The sequence below is a fragment of the Gobio gobio genome (genome assembly GCF_949357685.1).
Source record: "Gobio gobio genome assembly, chromosome: 25".
Classification (NCBI taxonomy): Eukaryota; Metazoa; Chordata; class Actinopteri; order Cypriniformes; family Gobionidae; genus Gobio; species Gobio gobio.
The window spans coordinates 10705608-10719363 of record NC_137121.1 but is presented as its reverse complement, the minus strand read 5'-3'; the positions used below and the strand labels follow the sequence as shown (position 1 = coordinate 10719363).

Genomic DNA, 13756 nt, shown 5'->3' with positions numbered 1-13756 from the left:
TTTTATCCAAAGCGACTTACAGTGCACTTATTACAGGGACAATCCCCCTGGAGCAACGTGGAGTAAAGTGCCTTGCTCAAGGACACACTGGTGGTGATCACTGGGGTCGAACCAGCAACCTTCTGTGTGTCAGTTCCATGGTTTAACCCACTGGACCACCATCTCACCACATAATAAAAATGCCACATGAATGGAATTAAGTTAATCATCTATGGTTAACTAAATTACAAGGAGAATGAAGCGCTGTGAATCGTTCTTTACACTTAAGTTTAAAACTGTTAAAAAAAAACTCAATAAACTCCTGTAGACTATGAGTGTGTTGCTTCAAGCACATCATTCTGCACACAAAAATGTGCATAAGTGCTTTGTGCTGCTCTGTATTGGAGCCTTTCATATTATAATACTTTTGCACAATGAAAGAATATTAATAGCATATCTTGTTCTGTCCTACCTATAATATGTTGTTGCTTCTTTAAAAATATGTGCTATACATTTAAAAGAAATGTCTTTTAATTTTATAGTATTTATATATTTTTCTCCTTGTTTATCAGTTTTTTGACATGACACATTTTAGCACAGAAGCCTATAACACTTTCTTGACTGTTGTGATGTCATAAGCTGTCATTAGATTACTGTGTGAATGTTTTATTTGTGGATGTCCCGATCAGGGTGCAGGGTGTGACATTTTGAAATAATTTTGCTTGGTTGCAGTTGTGAGTTAATACAAATGTAACTGGTTGTGTAAAATAGGCACATAATATCATAATATTGAAATATTGATTGATTTACCCCTGAATCGTATCGTAATCATATCACAGAACTTTTTGAGGTATTGGAAAATATCGTATCGCTGGCTATGAGAATCGATATCGTGATGAACCGTCCGATTTACACCCCTATCTAAAACCAAATCACTGAAACTTGTTGAGCCACGACACAAAGACTGTAGCTGTGCTTAAACCAAGTAAAATAAAACACTAAAGACTGATTGTTTGTAAATATCAATACATAGAGCGAAGCACTCATTAAAAAACAGGAAAATTAAAAATGTCAAACGACCGCCATTAGACCACTTGAGATGGATTGACCCTAAAATCTCTACATACTACAATAAGCCAGAGATAATGTACAGTCATTATCACACAATAATCCTGACCAGGACCCCAACATGACACTGAGTCTGAATGTTTGCAAAATAAATGATGTTCATGAAATGATAAGTGCGGTTTTTAAAGTTTTCTTGACCAACAAACACCAGAAACACCAGCAACATTTGCTGTTGGATTCATAATGTCAGGAAACATGACTGTCATTGTCACACTGACCCAACAAAACCCAAGAGCCCCTGGAAGCTGATGTTTGTTGGGTCAGATCTTAAGATTCTTTAAGTCTCTTAATAATGTCCATCCTTCACATGAAAACAGAGAGAAACACAGAATAGAAAAACACAGCCGTTTGCACTATGAAGTATGTGTACTCACTCATCTGTGATCTGATGTTTTCTCTCTGTTTTTTCATCCTCTTCATTCGTTCTCTTGCTCTCTCTTCCTCTGCTCTTCTTCTCTCTTCCACCTCCTGTAAAATCTTTCTGTCTATTTCAAAATGGCAGGCGTTGTTTTGTGCCACTGTCTCCTCAATCTTCTCCAGCAGCTCCTTGATCTGAGTGTCGTCACTCCTGTTGTGATTGTTGAGAACATGATACCTGTTCCCACATTTGTCCAGCAGCCGCTGGAGATCCTGCCCTTCACTCTCAATGTGCTGCTCTATAGATGTGTCTGACAGAGAGTCTCCATAAGTGAACAGCACTATAGTGTGACTCCAGACTCTCTCACTGAGAAGATCCAGATGCTCATGTAATGCTTTTCTCACAAAGTCTTTAAATTTACTGTCCACAGGTATGATCAGTAGTACAGCGTGTGGTCCTGGAGGACACAGAGACACACTGAGCACAATCTCCTGTTTCAGTATCTCAGGACTCTCCTCTACAGTGTAACTACTCCACCATCCTGGAGCTTCAATGACAGTGATGTGTCTGTCTGCTACTTCTCCATGTCTCCTCACACACTGAGCAGATGTCTTCAAGTCAAACTCCTCTCGGCCCAGGATGGTGTTTCCTGTTGAACTCTTACCAGTATTTCTATAACCCATCAACACAATCCTCAGCTCTGAGAGATGACGGGCATCACCTACAACAAATAGAGAATAAAACACACTTCTTAAGATGGTAGCTTCAGAATAATGTTTTCAGAAAGTACATTCTCAAAAAATGATTAAATTGGCCCTCTAAACCAATAAATGAATCTCTTGTGTGTGTTCACACCTGGGAAAGTGTTATCAATGCACTGGTGGCTATTAACACCAGCAAATACACGACTGTATTACATTCAGTGTTGGGCAAGTTACTGAAAATTAGTAATTAGTTACAGTTACTAGTTACTTCTTTTAAAAGTAATTGAATTATTTTACCAATTACTGTATATCAAAAGTAATTAGTTACTAGGGAAAGTAACTTTTACGTTACTTGTATGTCTGCTTTTTAAATGTAAATATAAACAGTACCAAATAGTCAAACACAATAAACATAATTTTTAGACTTATTTATTGTAATAAACACCCTGAACTATTTTAATGGCTACAACAATGTGTATAGGTCTAATAGGGAGGATAAAAAAAACACGGGCCGGGCTAGGGACTAGATTTGAGCTTCTTGTCTGCAAGCGTTCATTTTTCACAAAAGAGAGTAACGCGAGTAATGAACTCATTTAAATTTCAGTAATTGTAATTGCATTACTTGATGAAATAAAATATTTAGTTACATGCGCGTTACTGCTAAAAGTAGTGGAATTACAGTAACACGTTACTCCCAACACTGATTACAATTTACATTCATTTAGATGGAAAGAAAGCCAAAAAAGTGACTTATCATTTTTTTAATTGGCTTTATGAAAAAAAACTAAGCCTAAAGTGGCATAAACAGATCCAGAATCTGATCTGTATTGGCAGAATAAAATGTGTTTCACAAAAACTGTAAAGATGTAGACATTTTTTCTTTCATAACAACAGCTTCCATCACAATTGCAAATTTTACTGATGTCCATTTTACGTGCCATATTTTTGCTTTAGTTGGAGCTCCAAATAATATTTTTCCATCAGCAGTCTAGTAGTTTTTACTTGTCATGTACTTTCAAAGTGTGTTTGACGGGACTCACTTCCTGCTGCTTCAGAACAGAGACAATCATGAGGCGTGTGTATCGGTGTAAAGCTCATGTTTAAGGTTATTCAAGACAAGCTCTCTGCAGTAGTGTTTGTTTGTTTGATTGTTGTTGTTTGTTTGTATTGTTCTCTATGGATAACGTGATTTCACCTTTCAAAAGCACACCCTATGAAGAATGGCATTGTTTTTTTATTGTTTTTTTTTAAAATATGATATTTATTGTAGTATTTTCAGGTTTCCAGACAAATAAACAGTACAATCACAGGACAGGACCGAACACACTGAACACACAAAAGGGGAAAAACTCCTTCAGTTAGATTGAGGTTTGCAGTTAACCACAACACAAGCACAGGCAAGGGAGGTCAGACATATTTCAGTCCAGTCTGACATTATGGACAAGGTGAGATTGTACAAATGGATTAAATGAGATATAAAATATGTAAACAACTAAGTAAATAATAATAAGATACTGCATACTACGCATAGGCAATTTTACAATGAAAACACTGGCGAAATGTAAGGATAGTGACAATTACAATAATAAATCATCACTGTCGATGAATTTGACTAATAGTTAAGGAGTCCAAAAAGTTTCTAATCTACCTAAATCAAAAGCTAGAAATAATAATAAAAAATCTAATTAATTAATTAATTAATTAATATTTTTTTTGGCAATAATCATGCCATACTGTATAGGCAATCACGATGCATGAGAACTGGATTGTTTAATAAATGAAAGCGCTTATTTCCTTCAGTAACAGCTTTAGGAGCCGTCACTGTGAGCTGCTCTGAACTCTATTGGGAATGCCTCGACAAATAGAGATGAAAACAAGTTTCTTGTTATTATTGCTGTGACATTTTTACGATTTACTTAATATACTCAGTGTGTGTATCTGCACTATAAAGCATGTGTACTCACTCATCTGTGATCTGATGTCTCTCTGTTTTTTCATCCTCTTTATTCGTTTTTTTGCTCTCTCTTCGTCTGCTCTTCTTCTCTCTTTCATCTCCTGTAAAATCTTTCTGTCTATTTCAAAATGGCAGGCGTTGTTTTGTGCCACTGTCTCCTCAATCTTCTCCAGCAGCTCCTTGATCTGAGTGTCGTCACTCCTGTTGTGATTGTTGAGAACATGATACCTGTTCCCACATTTGTCCAGCAGCCGCTGGAGATCCTGCCCTTCACTCTCAATGTGCTGCTCTATAGATGTGTCCAACAGAGAGTCTCCATAAGTGAACAGCACTATAGTGTGACTCCAGACTCTCTCACTGAGAAGATCCAGATGCTCATGTAATGCTTTTCTCACATAATCTTTAAATTTACTGTCCACAGGTATGATCAGTAGTACAGCGTGTGGTCCTGGAGGACACAGAGACACACTGAGCACAATCTCCTGTTTCAGTATCTCAGGACTCGCCTCTACAGTGTAATTCCTCCACCATCCTGGAGCTTCAATGACAGTGATGTGTCTGTCTGCTACTTCTCCATGTCTCCTCACACACTGAGCAGATCTCTTCAAGTCAAACTCCTCTCGGCCCAGGATGGTGTTTCCTGTTGAACTCTTACCAGCTTCTCTAGAACCCATCAACACAATCCTCAGCTCTGAGAGATGTTGAGCGTCACCTGAAACAAATAGAGAATAAAAACACACTTATCCTGTTGTGTGTGTTTTCTGAACATTTAACAAGAAAGCTGAACTAAAATATGCTACTCATAATAATACAAATCCCACATGAAAGGAATTAAGTTAATCATCTATGGTTAACTAAATTAAAAGGAGAATGAAGCGCTATGAATCGTTCTTTACACTTAAGTTTAAAACTGTAAAAAAAAAAAGCTCAATAAACTCCTGTAGACTATGAGTGTGTTGCTTCAAGCGCATCATTCTGCACACAAAAATGTGCATAAGTGCTTTGTGCCGCTCTGTATTGGAGCCTTTCATATTATAATACTTCTGCACAATGAAAGAATATTAATAGCATATCTTGTTCTGTCCTACCTATAATATGTTGTTGCTTCTTTAAAAATATGTGCTATACATTTAAAAGAAATGTCTTTTAATTTTATAGTATTTGTATATTTTTCTCCTTGTTTATCAGTTTTTTGACATGACACATTTTAGCACAGAAGCCTATAACACTTTCTTGACTGTTGTGATGTCATAAGCTGTCATTAGATTACTGTGTGAATGTTTTATTTGTGGATGTCCCGATCAGGGTGCAGGGTGTGACATTTTGAAATAATTTTGCTTGGTTGCAGTTTTGAGTTAATACAAATGTAACTGGTTGTGTAAAATAGGCACCTAATATCATAATATTGAAATATTGATTGATTTACCCCTGAATCGTATCGTAATCATATCACAGAACTTTTTGAGGTATTGGAAAATATCGTATCGCTGGCTATGAGAATCGATATCGCGATGAACCGTCCGATTTACACCCCTATCTAAAACCAAATCACTGAAACTTGTTGAGCCACGACACAAAGACTGTAGCTGTGCTTAAACCAAGTAAAATAAAACACTAAAGACTGATTGTTTGTTAATATCAATACATAGAGCGAAGCACTCATTAAAAAACAGGAAAATTAAAAATGTCAAACGACCGCCATTAGACCACTTGAGATGGATTGACTCTAAAATCTCTACATACTACAATAAGCCAGAGATAATGTACAGTCATTATCACACAATAATCCTGACCAGGACCACAGCATGACACTGAGTCTGAATGTTTGCAAAATAAATGATGTTCATGAAATGATAAGTGCGGTTTTTAAAGTTTTCTTGACCAACAAACACCAGAAACACCAGCAACATTTGCTGTTGGATTCATAATGTCAGGAAACACGACTGTCATTGTCACACTGACCCAACAAAACCCAAGAGCCCCTGGAAGCTGATGTTTGTTGGGTCAGATCTTAAGATTCTTTAAGTCTCTTAATAATGTCCATCCTTCACATGAAAACAGAGAGAAACAGAATAGAAAAACACAGCCGTTTGCACTATGAAGTATGTGTACTCACTCATCTGTGATCTGATGTTTTCTCTCTGTTTTTTCATCCTCTTCATTCGTTCTCTTGCTCTCTCTTCCTCTGCTCTTCTTCTCTCTTCCACCTCCTGTAAAATCTTTCTGTCTATTTCAAAATGGCAGGCGTTGTTTTGTGCCACTGTCTCCTCAATCTTCTCCAGCAGCTCCTTGATCTGAGTGTCGTCACTCCTGTTGTGATTGTTGAGAACATGATACCTGTTCCCACATTTGTCCAGCAGCCGCTGGAGATCCTGCCCTTCACTCTCAATGTGCTGCTCTATAGATGTGTCCAACAGAGAGTCTCCATAAGTGAACAGCACTATAGTGTGACTCCAGACTCTCTCACTGAGAAGATCCAGATGCTCCTGCAATGCTTTTCTCACATAGTCTTTAAATTTACTGTCCACAGGTATGATCAGTAGTACAGCGTGTGGTCCTGGAGGACACAGAGACACACTGAGCACAATCTCCTGTTTCAGTATCTCAGGACTCGCCTCTACAGTGGAATCATTCCACCATCCTGGAGCTTCAATGACAGTGATGTGTCTGTCTGCTACTTCTCCATGTCTCCTCACACACTGAGCAGATGTCTTCAAGTCAAACTCCTCTCGGCCCAGGATGGTGTTTCCTGTTGAACTCTTACCAGCTTCTCTATAACCCATCAACACAATCCTCAGCTCTGAGAGATGACGGGCATCACCTACAACAAATAGAGAATAAAACACACTTCTTAAGATGGTAGCTTCAGAATAATGTTTTCAGAAAGTACATTCTCAAAAAATGATTAAATTGGCCCTCTAAACCAATAAATGAATCTCTTGTGTGTGTTCACACCTGGGAAAGTGTTATCAATGCACTGGTGGCTATTAACACCAGCAAATACACGACTGTATTACATTCAGTGTTGGGCAAGTTACTGAAAATTAGTAATCAGTTACAGTTACTAGTTACTTCTTTTAAAAGTAATTTAATTATTTTACCAATTACTGTATATCAAAAGTAATTAGTTACTAGGGAAAGTAACTTTTACGATACTTTTATGTCTGCTTTTTAAATGTAAATATAAACAGTACCAAATAGTCAAACACAATAAACATAATTTTTAGACTTATTTATTGTAATAAATACCCTGAACTATTTTAATGGCTACAACAATGTGTATAGGTCTAATAGGGAGGATAAAAAAACACGGGCCGGGCTAGGGACTAGATTTGAGCTTCTTGTCTGCAAGCGTTCATTTTTCACAAAAGAGAGTAACGCGAGTAATGAACTCATTTAAATTTCAGTAATTGTAATTGCATTACTTGATGAAATAAAATATTTAGTTACATGCGCGTTACTGCTAAAAGTAGTGGAATTACAGTAACACGTTACTCCCAACACTGATTACAATCTACATTCATTTAGATGGAAAGAAAGCCAAAAAAGTGACTGATCAGTGACTGAAAAGTGAATTGGCTTTATGAAAAAAAACTAAGCCTAAAGTGGAATAAACAGATCCAGAATCTGATCTGTATTGGCAGAATAAAATGTGTTTCGCAAAAACTGTAAAGATGTAGACATTTTTTCTTTCATAACAACAGCTTCCATCACAATTGCAAATTTTACTGATGTCCATTTTACGTGCCATATTTTTGCTTTAGTTGGAGCTCCAAATAATATTTTTCCATCAGCAGTCTAGTAGTTTTTACTTGTCATGTACTTTCAAAGTGTGTTTGACAGGACTCACTTCCTGCTGCTTCAGAACAGAGACAATCATGAGGCGTGTGTATCGGTGTAAAGCTCATGTTTAAGCTTATTCAAGACAAGCTCTCTGCAGTAGTGTTTGTTTGCTTGATTGTTGTTGTTTGTTTGTATTGTTCTCTATGGATAACGTGATTTCACCTTTCAAAAGCACACCCTATGAAGAATGGCATTGGTTTTTTATTGTTTTTTTTTTAAATATGATATTTATTGTAGTATTTTCAGGTTTCCAGACAAATAAACAGTACAATCACAGGACAGGACCGAACACACTGAACACACAAAAGGGGAAAAACTCCTTCAGTTAGATTGAGGTTTGCAGTTAACCACAACACAAGCACAGGCAAGGGAGGTCAGACATATTTCAGTCCAGTCTGACATTATGGACAAGGTGAGATTGTACAAATGGACTAAATGAGATATAAAATATGTAAATAATTAAGTAAATAATAATAAGATACCGCATACTACGCATAGGCAATTTTACAATGAAAACACTGGCGAAATGTAAGGATAGTGACAATTACAATAAATCATCACTGTCGATAAATTTGACTAATAGTTAAGGAGTCCAAAAAGTTTCTAATCTACCTAAATCAAAAGTTAGAAATAATAATAAAAAATCGAATTAATTAATTAATTAATTAATTAATAATTGTTTTGGCAATAATCATGCCATACTGTATAGGCATTCACGATGCATGAGAACTGGATTGTTTAATAAATGAAAGCGCTTATTTCCTTCAGTAACAGCTTTAGGAGCCGTCACTGTGAGCTGCTCTGAACTCTATTGGGAATGCCTCGACAAATAGAGATGAAAACAAGTTTCTTGTTATTATTGCTGTTACATTTTTACGATTTACTTAATATACTAAGTGTGTGTATCTGCTCTATAAAGCATGTGTACTCACTCATCTGTGATCTGATGTCGTGTCTTTGTTTTTTCATCCTCTTCATTCGTTTTTTTGCTCTCTCTTCCTCTGCTCTTCTTCTCTCTTTCATCTCCTGTAAAATCTTTTTGTCTATTTCAAAATGGCAGGCGTTGTTTTGTGCCACTGTCTCCTCAATCTTCTCCAGCAGCTCCTTGATCTGAGTGTCGTCACTCCTGTTGTGATTGTTGAGAACATGATACCTGTTCCCACATTTGTCCAGCAGCCGCTGAAGATCCTGCCCTTCACTCTCAATGTGCTGCTCTATAGATGTGTCCAACAGAGAGTCTCCATAAGTGAACAGCACTATAGTGTGACTCCAGACTCTCTCACTGAGAAGATCCAGATGCTCATGTAATGCTTTTCTCACATAATCTTTAAATTTACTGTCCACAGGTATGATCAGTAGTACAGCGTGTGGTCCTGGAGGACACAGAGACACACTGAGCACAATCTCCTGTTTCAGTATCTCAGGACTCTCCTCTACAGTGTAATTCCTCCACCATCCTGGAGCTTCAATGACAGTGATGTGTCTGTCTGCTACTTCTCCATGTCTCCTCACACACTGAGCAGATGTCTTCAAGTCAAACTCCTCTCGGCCCAGGATGGTGTTTCCTGTTGAACTCTTACCAGCAGCTCTAGAACCCATCAACACAATCCTCAGCTCTGAGAGATGTTGAGCGTCACCTGAAACAAATAGAGAATAAAACACACTTATCCTGTTGTGTGTGTTTTTCCTGAACAGTTAACAAGAAAGCTGAACTAAAATATGCTACTCATAATAATACAAATGCCACATGAATGGAATTAAGTTAATCATCTATGGTTAACTAAATTACAAGGAGAATGAAGCGCTGTGAATCGTTCTTTACACTTAAGTTTAAAACTGTTAAAAAAAACCTCAATAAACTCCTGTAGACTATGAGTGTGTTGATCAAGCACATCATTCTGCACACAAAAATGTGCATAAGTGTGTCAGGGTTCTGTCACTTCGGTCTAGTTTGGGTTTCAGTTTTGTGTTGGGATTCGGACATTCATGCTCCGCGTGTTTGTTTTGTCACTCTGTCTTGTCACGTGAGCGTGTGCTCTTCTGTCTGTGTAGCACACGGTTCATGTTTACATCGGCCGTGTGCTTTCATGTTATGTTTTGTCTTATGTTGTGTAGCACGTGGTTGGTGTTTTTCACTGGCTACGTGCTACGTCATGTTGTCATGTTTTGTGTGAACATGCAGCTGATGAGTTCTCATTAGCTGCATGTTCATGTCATGTTTGGTGTGAGCACATGTCTTGTCAAGTGTTTCTTTGTGCCATGTGCTCGTGTCTATTGTCTAACCCCGCCCACCTTGTTTCCTGATTATTGGTTAATTTGCCCCACCTGTCTTCCTTCGTTACCCTCTTTTGTTTGTTCCCTATTTAATCTCCTTGTGTTTGCAGTCCAGTGCGGAATCGTCGTCTTTACCTCATGTTTCCCTGGTCAAGTCAAGTCAGTTGTTCCCCCTCGGGGTAGTTTTTGTTTTGTCTTGTTTTTTTTGTTATTATCATTAAAAGCCCATTATCCTCTGCATCCTTGAGTCCTCGCTCCTTTCCCTACAACAACCCTGACAAAGTGATTTGTGCCGCTCTGTATTGGAGCCTTTCATATTATAATACTTTTGCACAATGAAAGAATATTAATAGCATATCTTGTTCTTTCCTACCTATAATATGTTGTTGCTTCTTTAAAAATATGTGCTATACATTTAAAAGAAATGTCTTTTAATTTTATAGTATTTATATATTTTTCTCCTTGTTTATCAGTTTTTGACATGAAACATTTTAGCACAGAAGCCTATAACACTTTCTTGACTGTTGTGATGTCATAAGCTGTCATTAGATTACTGTGTGAATGTTTTATTTTTGGATGTCCCGATCAGGGTGCAGGATGTGACATTTTGAAATAATTTTGCCTGGTTGCAGTTTTGAGTTAATACAAATTTAACTGGTTGTGTAAAATAGGCACATAATATCATAATATCGAAATATTGATTGATTTACCCCTGAATCAAATCGTATCGTAATCATATCACAGAACTTTTAGAGGTATTGGAAAATATCGTATCGCTGGCTATGAGAATCGATATCGTGATGAACCGTCCGATTTACACCCCTATCTAAAACCAAATCACTGAAACTTGTTGAGCAACGACACAAAGACTGTAGCTGTGCTTAAACCAAGTAAAATAAAACACTAAAGACTGATTGTTTTGAAATATCAATACAATAAGCCAGGGATAATGTACAGTCATTATCACACAATAATCCTGACCAGGACCCCAACATGACACTGAGTCTGAATGTTTACATAAGAAATAATGTTCATGAAATGATAAGTGCAGTTTTTAAAGTATTCTTGACCAACAAACACCAGAAACACCAGCAACATTTGCTGTTGAATTCATAATGTCAGGAAACATGACTGTCATTGTCACACTAGAGAGAGATATAGAGGGTACCAAATGTCATAATTTGATTGATTTATGACCCTAATCAACATTCCACCCCCCTCCCTCCCACCGGACTGGACACCTGTTCTGGCCATCTGTTTTGACCCCCTGTTTTATTATCCTCCCCCTGCTATCCCCCCCCCCCCCCCCCCACCATTCAAAGGAATTTACGACTGTTTGTAACTTTGTGTGTTTTTCTAAAAAAGTTCGAAAACGATCAAAGAATGTTTAAAAACGAATGTGCTTCAAACGTTTTAAAATGTCAGACATTGTGTTTGGATAACAGTGACAAGATCAGGGGATAGTTTTTATTAAACAAAGATAGTATTTCACATACATTTGAACTTTGAGACGTTTAAAACATTTAAAACGATTTAAATACAATGAGTGGCATTCAAGACGAAAACATGTAAAAACAAGTTAAAGTTTTTTCTTTCACATAAAACTTTGTAAAAAGTTCAATCATTTAAATGTTTTTCATAAATATAAAAACAAGTTAGAGAATAACTTTGACTTACGGTTTGTAAAGATAGAGTAAACACTGTTTTCAAACAAGTATAGGCATTAAACATATCAAAGAAATGTGGTTAAAATCACCTGAAACAAATAATGTTAAGTTGTTTCACATTACAATTACTGTTCAAGTTTTTCTTTAGTTTTCGTCAAAATAATTCTCTCTTACGGAACTCTGCGCGAACATGTCCCTCCAAGCTGATGACGGAAGCAAGACTGTACGCAGAGGCTTACGTGAAGCCGCCTCCCTCAGCTCCGCCCCTAACACTCCCCCCACAATGCGGAGCAGATGTTAAAAATAAATAAAAGCAAAACGAATTATATCAAGTTTTTCACATTACAATTACTGTTCATTTTTAATTTAGTTTAGGCAAAAACAATTGTCTCTTATGGAACTCCTAAACGTCGTCTCTCCCCTGATGGCTAGATCATCAATGGACTCTGGGGGCTGTGCGTAAACCCGCCCCAGACTCCGCCCCAATACTCCCCTCAGAGCAGAAGAATACACCCTCTTAAAATAATTAAACACATTTTTTTTTATAAATAGTATTAGTTTTAACATTTTGTTTAGTTCATAGTTTATTTAGTTATTCACTCTTAGCTCTTTCAACTCTAATCACACACACACACACACACAAATCTCACACACACACACACACACACACACACACACACGGAACTCCGTGCAAACACGTCGTCTCTCCCCTGATGGCTAGATCATCAATGGACTCTGGGGGCTGTGCGTAAACCCGCCCCAGACTCCGCCCCAATACTCCCCTCAGAGCAGAAGAATACACCCTCTTAAAACTTCTTAACCCGCACCGGTTCGTGGGCGGGGGGGTTGACGGAAGTGGGGGGGTGTGTACTTTTATTTACTTTTGTTTTATACAAAATATTCAATCAACTATCACAAACTATGCATCATTTGAAAGCTAAAACACTCAAGATTCATGTTCTGAACTTGTTTTTGCAATAAATACACCAGAGAGGAAAGGGTTAAATGAAACGCTAAAGGACCGTCCATGTAAACATTAGCAAAATATCAGCGATACTCATCTTTCATCTCCTGTCGTTCAGATCAGATCGGACGAATCCAATAAACACCCGCATACATCTCTGTGTAAGAGTCCACTCTTCAAAATGCATCCCACTTTTTAATCCAAAACAACGAAAAAATAGGGAAAAAACTAAAAATCCTCCGTTGTTTGCAAGAGAGTTTTGAGTTAGCGTGATCAATCATGTCCATTTTCAATGAAATATCGATTCTCATCCGTGTCTGGCAAACTCCCCCTGCTAGAATAGTTTCTCCCACGTGCAATGGTTCAACCCTCGTCTCTCTCCTTCAATCAGAGACTCTTCTGGGATGCATCATATAGAGGAAGTGCCTTACAGGCTTGGTGAGCTGTCAATCATTGCACCCATGGTTTTCGTTGGATAAAGGCACTCGGTGCCCAGCCAATGCCTTTCCAACAAAGGTTTGATTGATGGACTTAGTAACCAATCAAAAGGCATTATCTTGCTCAGTTTGCGTAAGTAGGCTTTGGTGAATACTGTTTGTGCGCTGGCTGCGCGTTCTCCATGGCGCAACTGCAGTGGAGCGCGCAGTCTCTCACTGACGCTTCCCATTAGCTAAATGAGTTTTTTACACTTTGTAATCTCTGTAAATAGTTGCTTTAGTTTTTCAGTAACTGTTTATCCATTATAATTAGTAGTATATTGCAGTTTATTGCAGATTTATTTGAATGAAAAACTACTCTTTACAATAGCAAATGTTCTGAAATAAATGGCCTTTTTGAAATGACGCCTAGACTTTTCTTGACATAAAAGCTCACAGAAGCTACATT

The 13756-nt window shown here is 37.6% G+C and overlaps 1 protein-coding gene across 1 annotated transcript in view; it reads right to left on the bottom strand.

The window, feature by feature from the left end:
• The window catches only part of LOC307121760 (uncharacterized protein), a gene marked incomplete at its 5' end in the record, with an annotated part of 65650 nt that overhangs the window by 16791 nt on the left and 35103 nt on the right, over nt 1–13756 (bottom strand). Inside the window, 4 exons of the mRNA XM_079809521.1 lie at nt 1482–2186; nt 4134–4835; nt 6240–6944; nt 8899–9603. Of these exons, the coding sequence (XP_079665647.1) occupies nt 1482–2186; nt 4134–4835; nt 6240–6944; nt 8899–9603 (2817 nt within the window). The remainder of the gene's footprint in view (nt 1–1481; nt 2187–4133; nt 4836–6239; nt 6945–8898; nt 9604–13756) is intronic.